This window comes from Diadema antillarum, unplaced genomic scaffold (genome assembly GCF_040938485.1).
Source record: "Diadema antillarum isolate AM-2024a unplaced genomic scaffold, OU_Dant_1.0 seq00000663_RagTag, whole genome shotgun sequence".
Classification (NCBI taxonomy): domain Eukaryota; kingdom Metazoa; phylum Echinodermata; class Echinoidea; order Diadematoida; family Diadematidae; genus Diadema; species Diadema antillarum.
Window position 1 is genome coordinate 1,381,252 of NW_027271575.1, and position 22,762 is coordinate 1,404,013.

Below are 22,762 nucleotides of genomic sequence, written 5' to 3' on the forward strand. Positions count from 1 at the left end.
CTATAGTCAACATCGGCTGTGCAATGGCACAATACGAGCAGAATCAGGCTGTGACATTGTCTGAAAAAGCCATTTTCCATCTCGGTATTCGAAAATAAGTAAAGACACACACACACACACACACACACACACACACACACACACACACACACACACACAAACAAACAAACATCAGTACACACAAATGTGATCGGGCATCACAAACCAACAAAATAAATACGGTTGCAAGCATTACACAAACAATTAAGCCTACAAATGAGGACGCAAAGTAGGCGAAACTTGAGTCAACCTATAGTCAATTTTGAGGTTTTCATAATAATTATTTCTGAAAAAGCAATTATTTTTTTTACATTATTCGGAAGTTTAGGATCATAAAAGATGGGGAAGCATAATATTATTTTTAGCAGTTTTTCCTGAAACTTTTTTTCTTAAAAAAAAAACACATATTGTATATGTGATTGGTAACACGGCATTTGCTCTTGTGAGACAATATGAACAGTCTTCTTTTCTCCAAGGACTTAAAGGGTTTGTGGTTAGAGTTGTGATATAGGGTTTTAGGTTTAGTTTGTCCGAATGTGAGGATTCAAGATTCAATATAGGGTTAGGGTTATGTTTGTAAGTAAAAATTTATGTTTGTCTTAGCGTGCAGATATTTCATGGGAACAATTATCCCAAGAACCAGGGTGATTAGATGTCTTAGATTTCCCATCAGTTTTATTTTTTTCTTTAAAAAAAAAAACCTTCACACTATAATAACTTTAGAAAAGATCATTCTATCTATGACTATCGCCAACTTTCAAAGTAGAAGAAGAAGAAGAAGAAGAAGAAGAAGAAGAGAAGAAGAAAAAGTAGCAGCAGAGCTTACTGTATGCTAAACCGAGTCTGGTTTCCAGACCTTTTGCAATACTATTGTGTAGTCCCTTCCACAAAATGCTCCCTCTGCCAAGAAGATGGTCTGGAAGCCAGACTAAAGTGCGTATACTGAACGAACAAGATTTCCCACAATAGAGGGCAGCACATTGACATTGCACAAAATACGTTGTCCAATATTTCTATCAAACCTTCGCATACCAATGCACATTGTATCAAGGATGTCGAGTTTTGAAGTTGGAGCCTCTGACTCTATTATTTACATTTTGTTTTTGTATTTGAAATTTGTAACGGCATTGAGATTAAGTTTACTACACAACTCATGTTTACTCACATCTGAAGGACCAGTGTACGATTTTCATGAACAGTGCGTTTACACACATGTATAATATCAGACAATTATTATTATTTTTTTTGGGGGGGGGGGGGGGGGGGGGGGGGGGGGACTTGTGTCATGGGGTCAGAGTCTAAAGGTGAATTAAATTTGTATACACGCATGTATGGTTTAAAGATTTGGTGAAAGTTCAATACTCATATCTAATGCCGGAATCATATTACATAATCATTATTCTTTTTGCATATATTATGGTCAGGCTTGCTCAGTAGAACTGGTATGAAGATTGAATAATTTGAAACAGGCTTATTTATATGTAGAAGTTTATATAAATATGTAAGTATTTGTCCTTATTTCAACTGAAGTGCAATAATGTGCTTACACCTGTATGTTCATTATGTTTGAATTGTCTGTTTTTATATTTGAAGAGTTTGTTCGCAAAAACCGATAAGTCCATTTTTGAAGATTTTGAAGTACGGTCTCTGTCATAAAGTACAAAATAATACATTTTAAATGATATTTGTCACTACATATAAAGGTGTGGACATTTTTTTAAGTTGTGGTCAAAGAAGCAAAAATCTTCTTATTATTCTTTGTATTTTTCTTGACCTTTAATCGCAAATATCTCCATTTGGCAAATATGGACTCATCGGTTTTTGCGAACAAACTCTTCATTCATCCAGTAGGCATGTACAGCTTCGTTCCCTTTCTTTAATTCATTTTCCCCTCTACTCACTACTCTTCTTCTTCTTCTTCTTCTTCTTCTTCTTCTTCTTCTTCTTTATCCTTATATTTCTCCTGCTCTCCCTTTAATGTGCCTCCCTCTTCTTCTCCCCAACCTTTATTTCTTTCAAATTCATGAAATTATTTCTTTTTTCTCCTCTCCCCCCCCCCCTAACTCTGTTCCTGTTGTTCAGTCTCATCACACTACATGTAGCATTTTCTATCTCCCATCATTCCTCGTCATTCCACGCCTCCTCTCTTCTTCTGTACCATCTTTATTAGCTGAAATGCATGGTTGTGATTGTAGTGGCGGATCCAGGGAGGACCGCAACCGGCGCACGCCTCCCCCCCCCCCCCCCTTCATTTTTCGTTGAAACAAAAGAAATAAAAAGGGAAAGATGGGGGAGGGGTGCGTGCGCCCCCCCCCCCCTTTAATTTTGTAAACGCGCCCCCTCTTTACGGAATTCCTGGATCCGCCCCTGTGATTATGTCAATAATGGATCGAGGATATAAGGTACATTATTATGCAAATCAGGTTTATTTTTTTTTCACTCAAGGCTCTGCCTTTTTTATTCATATACGTGAATGTATTGCCACTATTGATGTACTAATGATTTTGTTCTTGTTGTTTTTGTTGTTGTAATGATCGTGTTTTATTTGTGTTTTTATATGACATACTTATTTTGTCTCACTGTATTTTCTATCCCTGTAAATCAACCGCAAGTCAGCCATTCGGCTGCGAGGATTGATGATCAATCAACCATTTGAAGAGTTTGTTCGCAAAAAAACGATAAGTCCATATTTGCCAAATGGAGATATTTGCGATTAAAGGTCAAGAAAAATGAAGAGAATAATAAGAAAATTTTTACTTCTTTTGACCATAACTTCAAAGATGTACCTTTATATGTAGTGACCAATATATCATTTAAAGGGTATTATTTTGTACTTTATGACAGAGACCGTACTTCAAAATCTTCAAAAATGGACTTATCGGTTTTTGAGAACAAACTCTTCATTTATTCATTCATTCAAATATGGCTTGATGACCCCATTGCCCTAGTAGCCCCTATAATTTGCACTCAATACTGCATGTCTTAAATTTCCAAAGATTTTGTCAATGGCCTGATTTTAATTAGCCCGAAGCACGGCGTTGTGTACAGCGACAACCAGGGCTGTGTAAAATAGATTTTAATGAAACTTTTGATACACTGTTTGACCTTAAACTCTTCTTATCACAGTCAACTTTCGACACAAATTAGAATTTCCCTTCACAAGGAAATTCTATCCTGATATTTTGCTCCTTTAAAAGTGATTGATAATAATAATAATTTTCACAGTTTTTAAAGGTCCAATCATCAAAATATCAAACTGGAGAAATGAGATCTATGAAATAAGTTTTTATTTTACCATGATTCTTTCAATGTTCTTGAAGATAGGCCGATGATTATTACATAATTATGCTACAATATAAATTGTTTTCTTTGTCTATACTGCATGCAGATTAAGTCTCAAATATCTCAATTGATAACAATGAAGATTACTTTTTTAAATGAAATTCAAACTCGATCTTTGCAAGAAAAAAAAATCAGAGAAACAGTTCTGTGGAAATCTTGGAGAAAACTTTAAAGTTGCACGCTACATAGACGGACAGCTCTTGTGATTTAAAGGTGATGAGCAGCTCTCCATTTGTTTTCTGAAAAAAAAAATCATTAATCTTAATTTTTCTCAAAGGAAACGTAACTATATTTACATGTGGTCATTTTCCTTGTCTTTTTTTTTTTTTGGAGGGGGTGCACAAACCGAGAGCTGCTCAAGACCAGATCACAAACTTAGAGTTGCCAATATTATTATTATTATCTTGTCTTACTGTCTAAACTTTTGGAAACAATACTTTTTTCTCTTTCACTCTGATTTTCCCCAGAATCTTTATTGATCTATCTTCTCTATGTCTGATTTTCTTTTTTATGCAAAGCAAAGTAATGTTAATATGAGGTTTTCCTTTGAGAGGCTATGGATATTTTATGTCATCAAAAAAGTTCTAGGCTGATATTCAATAAACTCCTAAGACTTTTTCCCCACGGTCAATTAGCAGTTTGTTGAATGGTCTATATACACGTGAAAGTAGCACATCACATCAATATAATCGGCCTAACCGTTTACCGGCGAACGGTATAATCACATACGGACAAAGAACATAGTCATGACAGTAGACTTGTTATTATTGTTATTATGATCTAACAACAACACAACACAACAACAACAACAACAACAACAACAACTTAGACAAAAACAACAACAACAAAGAATCGTCCATATGAATTATACATGAATGTATACATCAAAGGTTTTCCCGTTCATTTTCAGACCTTTTTTTCACTCAGTTTAAGAGATTTGTTAGGAATAGTTCAATTCGTTCCGAAAAATCTGGAATACGCCAACCCTATAATAATCTATAGTTTCAAATTCGTCTTTTGTCGATCATTTTTGAACAAGGTCTGTTCAATTAATTTTAGTCATTTAATTGTCACACATTCTCGTCTTTTACTATTCAAATTCGTCCGTCACTCTCGCTGCACACAACAGCAAAAGCAATTTCGTCTTTAGTGATCATTAGCGTCAAATTTTCTTTCAAATTCGTCTCATATCTTTTCTGTTGTGATTTCTTAGTTATTTCATAATCTCCTGCAACCATTCGCTTTTTACACATTAGGGAGTAACATACACACAAATGCGCACAAAACACACACACGCACACACATCCACACACACACACCCACACACACACACACACACACACATACATGACTGATTTAACGGTTCAGCTAATGTTTTCATTACGGGGTTATTGAAGAATAAAAAAAAATAGTGGCTGTGCAGGCCAGGTTATGCAGATGACCGCTATATTATTAAAGGGTCTATTACACAGCTATTTCGTGCGGGGGAATTTTCAGTTGCCGCTATGTGTTACTTTGGCAGGTGACCGCTATAGACAGGTGATCGTTGAGACAGGTTTGACCAGGGAGGTGGGAAGAGAACCTCCCTCATGGTTTGACTGTATTTAATCTCCCCGCGCTCCTTTGCGGAAAATATCACTTTCGCATGCAATGGATGCCAAGGCAACATTTACATCTCTCTTTAAAAGAAAAAAAAAATGTTTATATAGTGGACAATGTACATCACTGTGTAAAAAATTCGGTGTTGTCGAATACATATACACAAGTATGTGTACATTGATAAAGGGATGGTATAGGCCTATACTTAGTGGTGGAGATGAAAATTGGGCTTTAACTTTTTTGCGAGATACCAAGAAAACACTTATGAAATAGTACAGCGCATACCATCTTACGAGGAATTCAAAGTTTATTCGATGGAAGTCGGGTTTGGAAAAGCTAAAACATCCAAAAACAAAGTAAAACAAAACGATCGTAATAAAAATGTGGGTCCCACACTTTATTAGGATGGCTCTGTTTTCGATATTTCAGCCATTTCAAAATCAATTTTCATCAAATAAACGTTGAAATCCTCATGGAATTACATGCTCTTTCATATTTTATAAGAGGTTTCTCACTATCTCACCAAAAAATGATAAAAACCTGAAGTTAAGTCTCAACCCAAACTATGCGATCCCTTTCTGCACGATCAAGTCACCGGTATGTCAACACTACAACATTTTTGTAATAAAGTTATTGACCCCCGCGTTCCCCGCCCCTTCCCGTACAGTACAGTATACATTGCAGTACACTGTAGTTGAAATCATACGTGTTCTAATCATTTTCAGATACAATTTTACACTTATTTTATTTTCTTGTCAAAATATCTAAACCATGTAGGAATCATAAGAAATATTTACACCTAGTTTTTATTCCCGTCGATGTTATACAGTTAATAACAACAGAAAAATCGTTCCGCCATTACAATGTATGTCCATGGCGTGTACGTATGTTTACGTACGCGTAGTGGGGAACTAGGTGTAAATATTTCTTATGATTCCAACATGAATGGTTTACATATTTTGACAAGAAAATAAGATAAGTGTAAAACTGTGTCTGAAAATGATTAGAACACGACTACGATGTCATGCTTACATGCAGAATCCAAAGAGATTTTTCTCCTCCCCACCACTGGAGGGCGGACTCTACAATGGTGTCGTGCGAGGAGGAAGACTCACTGTCACCACGGCACTGCGCTGTATGCATGCTATACATTAGCTATGCGTAGCATGCATAGCGCATGCACAATAATGTGAGACTGAGTATGCGCACATCATGTAAATACGTACGACGTAGCTGGTTTCAATGCATAAAGTGTGTTAGGCAACAGGCCGGCAGACGAGGAAGTGCGAAACTGGTGTGAAAAAACATAGGGAAATTCGACATTATTTTTGTCAGATCCTGCGGTCTGTCATAAAGTTACCCTCAACATTCTATAAGGAGGGCAAATATAAATTCTAGCGCGGTAAAGAAGAAGATTAACAACGAAAATGAGGACCCACTGGGACGTGCCGAGTGCCCCTGCCTGTTGTTTTTGTTTGGATGTTAGGAAGGGATCCATGTTGATTGCAATATGGCACTTGGTAAGTTAGTATTGATTGAATTTCGAAAGAAAGCTGACAATCTTATGTGCCATATACTAGTAGTAGGATATTAATCGAATCGTTATGCTTTGCGTGTCTATTTAATTCTACTCTTCTCCTGTACTCGAGGCATGCATAATCTCGCTACTTAAGCAGACTGAGTGTATACGTGTAGGTTGAAGAATATCGACGATAATCACTCAAAACTAAATTTACATTACAGTCACAGGGACAGAGCTCTTTCAGCTACAATTGTACCAGTTTGTACATTGTACTGTATACATGCACATGTAGCCTACTCTACTGTACATCATCATGATCAGTGATGCAATGCCACATGGTGATGCATGATGATAGACATGACGACATCGACATGATGGAGGCCTAGGCACCAGCAGGGCCAGGCTATGGATGTATCGTGTCAAAAAAATGTTGCCTTGTTTACAGTAATGAGTAAACTGTCACTAGTGTCAGTGGGGTTGGACTGGCTCTACAAGTCGACCGCTTTTTGAGTAATTTATAGAATTCTATATACATCGTGTACCCCTAACGTTGTAAATTCTACCCCATGGCCATATCTTAACTTTTTTAGCTAGAAAATATTCCTTTGTTTTTAATACCTACAATACATACAGTATCTGTAAATTTCATTTAAATTAACTATGGCTGAAAATACTACAACACAGCCACCACAGCACATCCACAGGCTCAGCTTGTTGACTCGTTGGTATTGTTGTAGTCACATCGTACAAATTACAATGTAGAAATAGAACATACAATTGTACATTAATTACTATGCACAGAATTCTTGATGACAAAGTGACATTTTTAATCCGTTTTAGCCTACTGTGTGGTAACCCGGTACAAGGTAATTATTAAAGGACATGTTCATGATCTTTGACTTAGAACATGTGTAAATTGAATGAATGCAGGAATATCAATAAAACACATCACTGACATCAGTGAAAGTTTGAGGAAAATCAGACTACCTTTACATTGTATTAAAAAAAAAAAGAGTTTAAAATATACAATTGTATACTGACCTGTATGAATAGCTATCTTTTCAGTTTCTGTGCAGTCACAGCTGGATGAGAAGAGTCTGAAAACTAAGAGTTTGTGATGTCACATGCATGTGTAGAACAATATAAGGAAAACAGAGAATTCTACAAAATTTCATTTTTTCTTTTGAAAACCAAAAAACAAAAACACATTCCCCACACTTTTTACTGGCAACACGTGCATGTATGTTAAGGGTAAAATTATTCTCCCTGCCTTCTGAAACAGGCAAGTCAAGTGCTCTTTTTGTTAATGTACATACAGTACCTGGTACAAGTGAAAATATGTTAAATTTTCTTTTTCGTTCTTACAATGTACTCTTATAGTACTCCTGTGACATCACAAGCTGTGGCTGTCTCCTTATAGATCCAGCAATGGTGGCAATGAAACTTCAAAAATTCATAACGTTTGAACTCATCCAATTTTCTTCAAGTTTCTACTGATCGTCAATGTGCTCTACACAATGTACAGATGTTGCTGCATTCACTCAATCCATAGAGATGGAGTACAGGACATGTAGCTGCCTTTCTATATTTATTGAATTCTAGCAACATATATTTCAAAAGTCAAAACTGTGAATGTGATAGCAACCTTTCCTTTTGGAATTTAGCTTTTAGTTCAAACACTCATTGCACTGCCATTGCCAGGCATTGCCATAATTTGTAGCAAGCATTGCTATTGGCAGTCATACAAAAGTGCATACTACAATACATTATGTACACAACACACATTAAAGACATACAAATGTACAACCTGTATTTTAATCATTGTAATGCTTTTGTGACATATTTGCTTTAAAAAGGGTGTGTGTTTTGAATTAGCGATGTAAATTGATAATGTATTTTTGTCTGATATTGACACCCATAGTCACATATGTAGCCGTGGTTAAAATATCGCATCAAATGCTGAGTGGTACACTTTTACAAGTACTTGTACATACATGTATACATTTGTATAATAAAGGTATTGTCATGTCCATTCTCTCGCACTACGTTATTCAAGCTGCTGTCATAGTAACTCTGAATGCTGTGTTGTACTGTGTAACCATTGAAGTGCATTTATAACAGTATAAATACTGAGATTGTACTTGTGAAATATTCTCGTCCTCTTGTAATGCATAAAAGTACGTGCAAATGTTCCCTTGCAGTTGGGTCAACTGTGTGCCATGGTCCTTATTGCATCCATGATCATGCGTGGTGGCGACCCAAATCTCACCGGTAGCGCTATTGACTTTGACGACCCACCAGAGGCTCCTCTCAACTATCAGCATGATGCCTGTAAGTGATCACAAACTGTACTTTGTAGTGTCTATTTTTTTTTCTTTTTTTGCATTGGTTTATAGAGAAGCTGTTATATGATGAATTTGATATATTATAAATGCAATATTTTGGATAAGTACATACAATGTGTACAATGTACTACTGTAAAAGTGGTTTCTTTCGCGGTGGTTTTATTTTCGCGCTTTGAGGTTGAACCGCGAATTTAACATCACGCGAAAATGTTTTGAACTCGTCGCTTGTTACAACGCTATCATTACCGACCGCGAATTTAAACACACGCGAAAAAGTCGGCACCGATGGAAACCGCGAAAGTTTCTGTACGCGAAAGAAACCACTTTTACAGTAGAACAACGTACATTGTACAATGTTGTACATTGTACAATGTATGAAATGGTTCTTGATACCCTGTCTGTTCAGTGTACTGTTATACACTTGTACCAAATAGAAATCTGCCATTTTCTTAAAAAAATAAAAAATAAAAAAATAAATGAATTCTAGCGCTGCACCCTGGGGAGGCACCAATATTGGGTGAAAGCACTTTTTAGTGCTTTATGGAAAAATGTTTGTTACAACAATGATCTCGGCAGTGCAGCAGCATCGTCACATCAGCGGTGCTCATCACAGAACTACACCACTGATCTCAGTGTCACACACAGCTACACCTGTACTCACTATTCATTACCAAGCCACAAAAGATGTTACAAAATATACATTATAATGTAAGTAATGGTAGGGCAGGCTCATGAATTAAAATGATTTCATTCTGCATTGCTGTTCAAAATTGTTCCCATAACATTTTTTCAAAACACGTCCATCAAAACTATTGTTGGGATTGAATTATTGGCAGTATCATTCTAATTCACAAAATGTATTATACATTAAAACTCCATTTCCACCAGGGCTGAATTAAAATTGTGATCATTATCCCAGGGTGCTAAATTTTGGTTGCCATGATCCAGGGTGGTCCACAACTTGAAATTTGAGAATGTTGCAAGCTCGGAATCTTAGCATATATTGCCAAAATTGTATGTGTGTGGAGGCAAATCACGAGCACGTACATTGTAGTGAGAATATTTCGCAGCTTAATACGTACGCTGTATCTCTCTTTGTGCTGCTTACATTCAATGTTCTCTCTCATGTTTTGCACACAAACGTACCAGGTAGTTTGATGTTTTCTGTTTTGCATATGGCCATTTTTACAATCAGTGGTGTAAAATGCAGTATTAGCACTAATTGGTGTATAACTTTCTTATACACTGACAGATATGCATTATTTTTTCTCATAAACTTACCACCCACAGTGTCTACCTTGGGTACCTTAATGAACTTTCCTCTCTTTTTCTTTCAGATGTGGCAGGCACTTACATGCTTGAAATCCAACACTTTTGGTGTACTCACTCTGACATAGTATTTTTGTCAGAGCTGGCATATTAAATTGTTTATTCCTTTTTATTATTTTTGTTGCTGTTGTGATAGACAGGTATCCAACTTTAAGAACTATTATGTTTCAGGTTCTGCTTTGTCTTCTTTAAATACTGAAATTGTCCAAACTTTATGTTTCGGAGGTGACATTTTCCGTTAACAATTAACCCCTCTTTTGAGTTAGCTCTTGTTCACAATTATAAAATTCAACTTTGCTAATTTCCATCAAAACAGAATAGTGATCAATCTGACTTAACTTTGATCCAAAGATTATTTAATTCAAATAACTTATCATTTTTTGGTGAGCGTTTATAAATTTATGTAACTTTTCCGTTAACATTTCTGTCACCTCCGAGACAACAGATTTATGTATTTAATTTTTTCATTCTTGACATTAGTTATACATTACATTTGCAAAAATGTAACATATCCCCTCACATTATCTCTGAAGCAAGGTAGTAGAAATATAGCCTGTTGTTTTCATTTCGGAGCAATTTCCAATTTTCCGTTAACACTTGTCACCTCCGAAACAATTGTCACCTCCGAAACAACAGGCATATTATATTTGATAATTTCTCGAAGACAAAGCAAATTTGTTTGATTCTGTCCAATTGACAGGAATCTCTTTTGGATGACAATAGTAATATGGCAACAGGAAGTGAGAATTTTCTAGGGATTAATAAAAGATTCAATAAAAACTAAAAATTACTGTTTCGGAGGTGACAAAACACTGTTAACAAGATTTTTTGTTCATTTCTGTTGAAGAGAAACCATATCATGTACACCAATGGTTTCATTTATTTTAGTAACTTAAGTCTCAAAGTGGAGAAATCAACTACCACACTCTCACTCTTTTTTTTATTACTAGACTGTACGTTTTAGGGCAAATTTACATTTTTTCACTTTTTTTAACAATGAGAATGCACAAAATACACCCATCTGTTGTATATATAATATTGTAATCAAGATCATTTCTCCTGCTTTAGTTAAGTAAACATATAGATGCTTTCATCTTAGAAGCTTGATTTCCAACAAGCAATTTAGTTGTGAAGATTTACCAATCACAGCTTTCCTTGTAGGTTGCTTTTTCTTGTGTTTCGGAGGTGACATTGTTTGTTAACACCATATTGTTATGTGATAGTGAAAGGTAAGACTTCAGTTCCTTTTCACTATCTATTAACATTTTCTAATACATTTAATATCTACAAAATCATCACAACAGAAGTGACTTTTGTATATACATAGCTCACCAGAATTCCCTTGATACCAAAGTAATACATGTGGCAGTTCATGCATGCCATAGTCCACAATCTTTAAAAAAAAAGAATGTAAAAAAAAAAAAATCATCAAATAATCAAACTCCACAAAAGGGCCACATGCCTATAGCTGGTGCACAACTTGTTCTTGAATTCATAGTTGTTGCTTTTCCATGTACAATGTGGTAATCATAAACAAAATTATGTGATTTTTTTTTAATATTAAATAATATTGTCATATGACAATAATCATTACATTTTCCAAGTTGAACCAACTGTTTATGACATTGTATTTTTTAAGATTATTGAAGTTATGTGACAACTAAAGTGAAAAGAGGAACAAGTCACCAGGACTGGAAAGGGAAAGATAAAAAAAAACAAGATTTGTAGTTCTATTTCAGTACTTTTGATGAGGTGTTTACCTTGTTTTGTTATTATGTTTTATCTTAGAATTTGACTTTAAGTACTGGAATTTCAAGGAAAAGAAAATGGTTTCTTAAAGGACAAGTCCACTTTCATATACATGTGGATTGAGTGAATGCAAATGTTCAACAGTAAAACATATCATTGAAAGTTTGGGGGAAATTGGACAATCCATTCAAAAATTATGGGTTTTTTAAGTATCTGCGCAATCACTGCTGGATGAGAAGACTACGACAGTGTATGATGTCACATGCATACAACGATATAAGGAAAATATAAGTGAATTTCACAAAACTTTACTTTTTGAAAAAAGTGCACATTTTTTCAACTTGCTTCTGATGTATTTTAGGGCAATATTATTCACCCTGCCTTCCAAAAGAGAGAAGTCATGTGTTCTTTTGTTATGCAAGAAAAGTGAAAATACAGAATGTTGAATTTTCTTGATACTTTCTCTCTATCCTTGTACTCATGTGACATCACAAGCTATTCGAAGTCTTCTCATTCAGCTTTGACTGAGCAGAAACTTTAAAAATCCATAACTCTGGAACGGATTGCCTTACTTTCCTCAAACTCTCAATGATGTGTTTTACTAATATTGCTATATTTACTCAACCCTCATGTCTATTGAGGTGAACTTGTCCTTTTCCAGTTTCGGTCCCTTATACATGTAGGTTTATTTGAGACCAGTTTGTGTCCGCGACCTTCTGTGAAGTTGATGGGGAAAATTACTGAACAAAAACAAATTTTCCCCTCAAGTTCACAGAAAAGCATTATGCTGCTCTCTTCAGCTGGGAAACACAAACTGTTGTCTTAACCAAACTGTAAAAACCTGTTAAAGATTAGTATGAATTACAATCTCAAACAAAATATGAGCTGGTATCCATTATCATGAAAGAGAATAACCAAACAAAATAACAAGTAAGAACTGAAAGAAAGAGCTTATATTTGAAAATTAAAGCCATGAGGAAAGACATGAATGTTCACTAAATAGTTAACACCTGAGAAGTTGGGTTGTCTCTGTGTTGTGTCACCTCAAAAACAATAAAATGTTTTTTCTTATCATATACTTTTTACTCTCAAAAGTGACTGTTAAATATGTATGATTTGCAGGTAATTTTCAATCAATTCAATATGATATGTAAAATATATTTTAGTAATGTCAACAGTTTAAATGAATCTGGTGTATAGAAAATTTATCCCAGATGAACCAAACACCTTTCACCAGTATTATAACATTTGTATGGTGGCTATCAAGAATGATGAAGAATTCATGAACATCCTTGAATTAATCTATTTATAAAACTATGTGCAAACAAAAACGTACACAAGTCAAATAGGAATTTTTGCTTTTGGTATTCATACCGTATGTCCCCGCCAAAAAATTACAGTGGTACCCTCCGCAACAATAACTTTAAAGATAGTGAATCAATCTAAAATACAATGTAAGGGATTGAAACTATAACTCATTGCCCACGCCTTACAGAAAACCCCATTCAATTTGCTTCAGAGGTCAAAGAGAATTGAGGATTTTTGTAGAGCATGTGAGGAATCCCTTCCCTCCAAGTTCTGCATGTGTTTACACATTAATATGCAGTTCCAAGAGCATCCAAGTGCTGAACTTGGAAGAATCAGACTCCTGATATCCTTTATAACAATCCACATTTCTTTGAGATCACTTAATCAAATTGACTGGGGCTTTCTGCAAAATAGAGCTAAGATGTTATAATTAAAGACCCCAAAGTAGAATTTAGTTGATTTAATCATATTGGGTGCTATCAATGCAAAAGTCTAATTGTAAATTTTTTGGGGGGGACATACAATTGTACTATATAAATACATGAACACAATGTTAACATTGAAAGTCACCTTCGAAAAAAAGTTATTCTTCCCTGGTGTTGTGGAATGAAATATTCTGAGAGTAAAGAAACATTACTGAAATGATCTTACACCCTCATTTAAGGTAGAAAATGGAATGCCATGTTTCTTCAGGTTACAATATCTAGCTTATGTCCATCATATTCTTACTGTAAATTAATATTTTAACACAATGTTAACATTGAATGTCACCTCCGAAACGAAGTGATTCTTCCCTGGTGTTGTGGAATAAAATGTTCAGAGAGCAAAGAAACATTACTAAAATGATCTCACACCCTCATCTCAAGTTAAGGTAGAAAATGGAATGCCATGTTTCTTCAGATTACAATATTTAGCTTACGTCCTTCGTCCAAATGGAAGGCAAACTACCGGTACCCATGCTAATTAATGAAGTGTAAAAAACCACTTGTTCTGTGTGGTTTATCTGCTTGAAACAGGAGTTAATTTCTTGTTCTCGAGTTATAATTATTAAAAACATTGATAAAAAGAAGAAGTTTTTGTGTTATTGTCACTTATTCTCAAAGTAAGTGAGTGTTCATATTAATGTCACCTCCGAAACATTCTAATATGTTAACTGTCACCTCCGAAACATCCATGTGTGAAAAATCCAAGTTTTAAAGAAATGATTGGAATTTCATTTAACCTACATAGGAAGGTTGCCCTTCTTAAAGACTTGTTATAGTAAGAGTTTGACCTGGCCTGCCCTCCAATAAATAGTTAAAATCTTAAAAATTACATGTCAATTGGTATTTTTTAGCAAAAATTTATAAATCTCATGTATTTTTTTTTTTATTCACTTTATATTCAACCCCCAAATAGTTTTGATTCACAAACTATATATTGTTGTTAACCATATAAACTTTGCATGGTGAAGTTTGACTACAGAGTTTTGTCAATATGGTGCAATTCATGAAAGCAAAATTTTGCTTAAATTTACTTCAGGTGCCAGGGTTTTCCTTAAATTACACCAATAACCCTTCAGCTTTAAGGTCTGAAATGTTATTTTTCCAAAAATTTGAATACTTTCAAACAGGAATCAAACAGAATAATGAAAAAATATTGTGTTTGAAATTTTGACCCTCCGAGTACAAAAGTTACACCACTGATCGTAAAAAAGGCCATATGTTTTCCACATGTTTGAATACAATTTTTTTTTTTTTTTTGAGCCTGTTGCACAAGAGTTGAAGATGTTGCACAAGAATTTGAGCATGTTGCAGCGACATGCAGAAATCCCCTTGTGGACCACCCTGATGATCGCATTGCACTGTATACTAGTACTACACATCTTTCTAACATGAGATTGCGCCATACACTGCGGTACCTTGGGTTCTTAAACAGCATGAGAGGATTTCAGCAATAAAACAATCATTCTTTGCGTCATCTGACTCATTTGTATACAAGAGATTTAGTGTAATGAGTCAAGGAAGTTGAACACAAGTTCGCAGTTTTAAAGCATAATTCTGCATAATTTCCTTAACACATTGTATAGTTACAGTATTGTACATTTTATCTTACAGCAATGTGCATTACATACCTGGTAGTTTTACATACTGTACATTTGTAGATAGTCTGCATACATGTTTTGTTTCTCCCCGTGGCAATTTTCTCTAATGCCGTACAAAATGGTAATTATTCATGCTTTACATTCTATGTGGAAATTTTCAAAACTATGAATACACATACGGTGATGTTTTGCCATTGAGAGAGAAATGCTTGCATTGTACGTGTACGAGTGTATGTCACGGCCCATTTCCCAACAAATAAAAGAAGGAATGTGCAGTGTATACACCATGGTGACCTGGTCCCCTATACAGATTTTACATACAAAGAGTACATTTGAACACACAAGCACTTAATATTTTACTGCAGGGAGCAGATACATATAGTACAATGTACGACTACATTACAACTGTAGCAGGCTATTGTTTTTCCAATCCCACCCCCATTGAACTGTTTTTGGCTGATTTTGCAATGTCAACACAAGAGTTGTACACCTGTGTTGATACAAGACTATCACACATGAAACAATTAAACTGTTACAGGATCCTGTATGTACAATATAATTGTACAGTGTGTGTGTTTAGGTACATAAAATGTACATTTTGTAGTGCCTGTACATTGTACATAAGCAGATGATATTTTACAAGTCAAGTCAATATGAATATTGTGTGTATTGTGTCATCATGGCCTTGCAAGTCTAAATTGTGTACAGCATACAAAGCTGTACACGGTACCTGCATGACACAAGAATCTGTCAAGATATCATGCTTCAGAGATGATGAACTAGAGCATACCTTTTTTAATTTTATTTACTTACTATAGTTTATGTTTGGTTTCCGTGGGTACACTGAATGGCTGCAAGTGCATTTCCACCCTGCCTTAAGTGTTAGGGAAGCATGGATGAACAGTTCTGAGCATGCACTTTGTATGCAGCCTGCATAAACTGCCTGCTTGTCACAATTATGAATAGCTTGTTTATCTGATCACCACAACTGTTGCACCATCTGTTCCTGTACATTTTTTGTACATGTACACTGTATGTCTACACGTAGTACACTTGTAAAGGGGGGGGGGGGGGGGGGGGGGGGTGGAGGAGGAGGCATGATACGCAGGTGCACATACTGTACAGTGTACAGTATGTACAACGTACATTGTGTACCTGTGTATGCATGCTCTCATTTGTGTTAATATATGCACTGTAGGGGGTATTTTCAATTGCGACATATGTTTGTACAGCCTGTACAGTACTGTACATTATATACAAAGTATGTACACTGCACATACATTGTATATGATGTACGTACATTGCACAATGTGTGTAAAGGTAAAAGAGAGGGAATATTATGCATACATGTGTGTCTGTGTGTGTAGATGTGCATTTTACAGTCAGTGTTGTTTAATGTCTTCATTTTGCAGGAGGTGTTGTTTTCCACCATCTGTCCTCTATTGTGTAAATATCCCCCCCCCCCCAAAAAAAAAAAAAGAAAAAAAAAGAAAAAAAAAAGACTGGTACACTGGCACTGCAGTGCAAAATGTCATTGAAACGTGTTGCATGTAGGTTTATGCATATTGTACAATGTACATCTATACATTCTTTCCTTGCATTGTATTTTTGCTTGACTGCAGCGGACTACTGTGTGGGATTGGTCATCATCTTCTGCTTTCTCCTCATCACCACCATGATGATAAAAGGCATCATCCAGTATCGCTCCGGTTACCTCCTCCCCTTCTTCTGTCTGCAGCTCTTTGACTTTTTCATCACATTCCTCACCTGCATTGGTGTCATGTCTTACTACCCTGACTTTGACTATGAAGACAGTCCCAAGTTCCCCTACAACCAGGTACAATGCACAATATAATCTGAATAAAATGATATTGAATTGTATGTTTTACATTCCAATTTCAAATATTGATAAAATATCTATACATGTGACCCAAGCACTGTATACATGTAATAGATTTCATGACATGACAATTTTCACAAACTTTGTGCCCAATATGAAGCAAAGATTGAAGAACACACAAATTGCACCCAATTTGAACAGAATTTAAAGCCACTTTAAGCCCCACCCCCCCCCCATTTAAAATAACCCAAGCTACAATTGTATAGGGTTAAAGACATAAACAGAGCAGTGAAAATTGGGTCACTAAAAAACATAAAGAATAAAATGTTGCATACTCTGAATCAATGCACTGATTTTGGTACAAGCACTGTGTGTACATGCTTGAATAGCTTGTTGTAGGAGTAAATTGGTGACTTTTGTCAACCTCTTGAAGAGTCTAAGGGCTGGCACAAAGTGGGCTGAACTGTGTGAGACTTCCTCTTGGGCCTTTTATTAAATACATGTACAACATCCACTGCATGTAAGTGAGAAATATGGTACTTGCCTCAAAGTACAAGTACTGCTTTAGGGGTAATGTACACTTGTAGATGTGTGACAATGAGGCCCAACATCTTGCCCTAATACGTAGTGTATTTAAATGTACATATGTAGTATCTGCACATACGTACACGTAGCTAACTTTCGCTGTCCATCTCTAATGCTTGCAGGAGTTCATGCACTGGAAGGAACTCTTGCCAGTAAACAGGTTTGACATCGAATCACCGTGGTTTACGTTTGTGGCACTGGCTCTCTTCCTGGGCATCATGCTCTTCAAGGTAACCTTTTGAAGTACACAATACCATTAACATACCAGTGGAGGGAAGAGCTTATTATCCTCAGTGGAGTCCAGTAAACTTCCCATGATACAACTCTGTATGTTCACTCAATTGGAGCTTGAGAGTAATCTACAACTTGAAGTGCTCAACTTCATAAAATAATCTGACATGATTTTTTGTTTTGTTTTGTTTTGTTTTGTTCTTTCTAACCAAATGCAGAGATAAATGGTGTGTCGGTGTACAAAAAAAAAGAAAGCTTATGACTTTGGTCAATAGATTAAAGGAGACCTTCGGATGATTTTCAGATTTTTAGATTTGAACAACTATGAATTAATTATGCTGAGGACAGAGCTTTAGAATATTGTGATAATTGGGATGAAGAATAAGAATATTTTTCAAATTTAGAACAAATTGCAATGAACAAGGATGATGACATGGCAGAGTCACCATAAGAATGCATGAGTTGGGGCTCAAGGAAGCAGAACAAAAGAAGAAGGCATGCATAGATTATACACAGGTGAACTCGCAAGCAAACGGTATTGTAATGGAATTACACTGCTACATTTCTAAAATATGTGACCCTCCTATGTCATCATCCTTGTTCAGTGCAATTTGTTTAATGTTTTTACAAAGTATTGTTTCTCAGCTCAAGAAACATAATAGATTCCACAAATCTATACATGGACTTGTCGATTTATGTACTACATGATGTGAAATTATGAAAATCGTCTGGAATGTCCCTTTAAGATAGGTGCAGTTGCAGTGACAAGTCATATTCAAGAGTGATCATTGTTTCTTGTATTAAAATGCAATGATGACCAAGTTTATTGTAAAGGTCTCCACAAGATGGACCTAGGAAATGCATTTAACAAATATGGAAGTAAACTTCATTTGACAACTATGCTAGAATATTGCACTTCAGCTAAGACCCCGTTTACAGTGCGGGGCCGGGCTCGGCCGCGGCTCGGCCGCGGCCAAGCCCGGCCTCAATTGCGCGGCCGAGCCTCGCAATATTGTCCGTTTACACTGCTGGGCTCAGCCGCGCTTTTGATTCAAACCTTTCAATATTTTGTCGTAGTGGCGCTCTGCTTGTAAACAAATGCAATTTGGTATTGTCTGGTTTTTAGACCCTTTGCCAAATGAATTCGGGCAAATTTGCCGAAGGAAAGAATCCTTTGCAGGACAAAACCACCTTAAACTATACTAGTTTTCGACGTTGAGGGGGTTAATATCCTGAATAGCGAAAGATACAGGCAGAGGGTTTGGAAGCCAGACTAAAATTGGCCGCGCAATTGGCCGCGCATTTGGCCCAGTTTGCGTTTACACCAAGAAAAGGCCGGGCTCGGCCGCGGCTCGGCCGCGGCCGAGACCACCTCCAGAGCGAGGCCAAATGCGAGGCCAATTTTGTCCTCGCATTTGGCCTTTTGCGCGTTTACACTGAAGCGGGGCTGGGCATGGCCTCGCACTGTAAACGGGGTCTTAGAGACCCTTCCCGGTGTACAGTGCCGCACATGATTCCAGTTTAGTGGTATGACCTCAGTGTCCGAGTTATAACAGAGAGTTGTCAATGCACAATTTCCTTTCCAGTTCTACTGCATTGCGTGCATCTGGGCTTGCTACAAGCACATCGCAAATCTGGAGCTCCGGGAAATAACCAATTCCAGTGGCCAAGGAGACACAGAGGTAAGATTTGAGGACACCCTCGTTTTGATTGAGGACGATTGAAAGTCCGAAAGACATAACTCCCCAAGCCTCTGAGGAGGCTGATTTATGTTTCACGGCAAAGAGAATGCGAGGGAGAGATCAAAATTTGCATGAGCCTAGAGGACAATCCAGTGTAGGATACTGTAAAAGTGGAAATTTCTGCGGAGTTGAAATTTGTGCGCATTTCGCATAACCAGAAACTAGCGCTGAAATAGAACCTTGCAAATATTTTTGCTTGCCATATGTTTCAGTAGTCGATGTCTTGATTCTGCGGAATTATAAACATTCGAAACTCTTCTGACCTGGCTGAACTCAAAAATTAAGTTACGAATATATCCTCTTTTACAGTATGAGTGAAATCTACAGTTTTATGCATCATCTGGAGTCTTAGGGTTAACCGCTGTATGGCTGTCTGTTCCAGATCTGGTAAATCTCTGCATACAGTATGTTTGGTGCATTTCCTTGACACCTGGCTCAGGTATTCTATACAGTTGGGAATGCAGTGCTGATATTGATCCCTCAAAATGAGTTGTCAAAGTTCATTCAACTTTGGCTGTATCTTAATCAAGGAATGTCCAGTAGTATGATTTGGTGGAAAGGGTGGAAAATACAAATTATGTACATGCATTGTGAAAAGTCAATATCAGAGTAGTCAAAGATTACTGCACTCAGTATGCCAAAACAATGTTACTTCCAGCAATTCAGCTAAGAATAACTGATGGTGCCGAAAGTTGGTGCACATGAAGAAATATATTTATGATGATTATTTGCATTAACATGAAATTGGTAGTAGGCCGCAGGTCAAATACCGCATTACTGGATGGTAAAGATGTCCTTTTGTGCCACAGCTTAAGCTAGGAATGTCCAGTTTTGATATGATCAGGAAGGAAGTATAGAAACTAGTAAACAATGAGTTGCTAGAAAAGATAGAGGGTGAAAAATCAAAGGTTGTTGAAATATAGCAAAACATTTTCAATGATTACTCTTATTAATTCTCAACATTCCGATGTAAATCCAATATTAAGATGTTATGAAGGATAGAGGTCATCTCAGCTGGCAAACTTTCAGAGCTTTCAGAGAACTCAAAATAAACCTGAACTCCTTTTAATAGAGAAAAGTACTTTAATATATTGAAGTGTATTCATTGCAATTTTGATGTTTCATGTTGTCAATTTTACAGGCACTGTTACCATCCTACGATGAAGCCATCAAAGTCAAGATTGACAAACCTCCTCCACCACCAGCATACATGGAGTGAACAACTGCAACTGGTTGCTACAGCTTACACAGCAACTGTGATAAGATCAACAAAAATGTATCATAGTTTTTGTTAATTCTAAGCAGCCCAAGGTTCTTTGTCTATCAGGAGCATATTAATAACAGGCAGAAACACTTTGAATTACGATCAGGATGGAGATTTAAATCTAAAGATTTGGGTGTAATAGAAAATGCACTTATCATTGCATGTGAAGTAGCTCTTGTCACAGATATAACTACAAAATAACAGAGAAATCGTAATTTGAAAAAGTGAATACAGTATGTCATTTAAATGATTGTCTACACTTATCCTTTCCTTGCATTTCATATCATGTGCAAGACATACATCTAATATTTACCTACATACTGTGTTTGCTGGTTGGCTGTAATTCCATTCATGTAATTGATGGGATCAAAACATTCAAAGACTTAAATGTTTTGGGGTTTTTTTATCATGTGTGCAAAAGAAGAGCAATCACGCTCTTAGAGATAATTTTAATTGGTTATTGCTGGTGTTATTTATCATTTTAGATGAAATACATTGTATCCTTGTCAATTTAATATAGGTTACAAGTGAGGAGAATCTAAATGACTTGAATTAGTAGTGTGTGAGTATAGATTAGTTTGATTACTTTTAGCAACCTTTTTCCATATGTTGCTATGATATAAACCACAACATTTACCTTCATTACTCACGTCTTCTACCATGATTACATATACACTTGTACATTGGCTTGCAGCTTATTCCATGAAGGTGGTAGCTTAACATATGTACATGTAGTGTATTATTTCACCTGTATTCATTCTAAATTTTAATTGCAGCATTGCTATACGCTCCCAAAAATAGTAAGGAATGCTTAAATCTGCAGCCACATAACTATTATTTTGACTGGAAGTGCAATACTGGGGAAGGTCTTTTCTTGTATTCTTTCATATTAACTTTATTATGTATATTTTTATTTCATTTTATTTTATTATAATTTTTTTTTAATTAATCGATTAATTTAGTTAATTTTTGCTCTTTACCATTTCTCTGTCTATCTGTGCAGAACTGTTCCTTTACGCATGCACTGAAAATAGCATTAATCCAGTTTTCATTAGATGTGCTCCAAAGGCGATGCATTACGGGGGTGATAACTGTTTCAGTGAAATCCCTCACTGTCAGAAGTCGGAGGTTGGTTTTGTGTTTAGGTAGCTCAATTTCTCACAACAGGTTAACATATTTTTCAGGTTTCATCAGACATGATGCTTGCTTTAAAATGATCAATCTGAGCATCTCCTTCTTCTCCATGTTTTCACTGTCTTTCATCCTTTCTCTCCCTTCCCTTTATTTTCCATGTCAATATGTTAGATGTATGCTATGTGAAGTCATACAAGATTTTCTTGCATACAAATCTTAGCAAAGTCAAGTGAAATGATCTGAGGTCTGTGATACTTGCCTCTGAATGAGTGACTTTTGTGGTGTGTGCATTTTCATGTCAAAATAAGGAGATATGAGTGGTAAATTAATATGAAAAGTTCAAGCAATGAGAATAATGCTCATAGTAATGACATTTGCTAAAATGAAATGCTGTTATGCCAGTCTGATTTTCCCCTTTTCATCCAGAGGATTTCAAAAGTTAGTGTTCATGAATTGGCTGTGCGCTGTTTGATTTTGAAAGATAATGACAGTGATAATACTGCTTCTTTACCAGGGCAGTCTCATGGGTTATATCCTCTTTCTAAGATACATGTATATAAGGAGCAGACATGCTTGTGCCCTCTACATCGCAGCAATTCAATTACTGTACATATCATTTCATACTTCCAGTCAATAGGAGAGCTATGAGG

The 22,762-nt window shown here is 36.1% G+C and overlaps 1 protein-coding gene across 1 annotated transcript; it reads left to right on the plus strand.

Moving 5' to 3' along the window:
• The first annotated feature begins 6,242 nt into the window (after positions 1-6,242).
• On the plus strand, positions 6,243-21,684 carry LOC139736826 (lysosomal-associated transmembrane protein 4B-like). The gene is made up of 6 exons (XM_071647489.1): positions 6,243-6,500; positions 8,704-8,833; positions 16,939-17,153; positions 17,864-17,971; positions 19,559-19,654; positions 20,856-21,684. The coding sequence occupies exons 1-6, from the start codon at positions 6,408-6,410 to the stop codon at positions 20,931-20,933; spliced, it is 720 nt and encodes a 239-aa protein (XP_071503590.1). The 5' UTR covers positions 6,243-6,407; the 3' UTR covers positions 20,934-21,684.
• Positions 21,685-22,762: the final 1,078 nt, after the last annotated feature.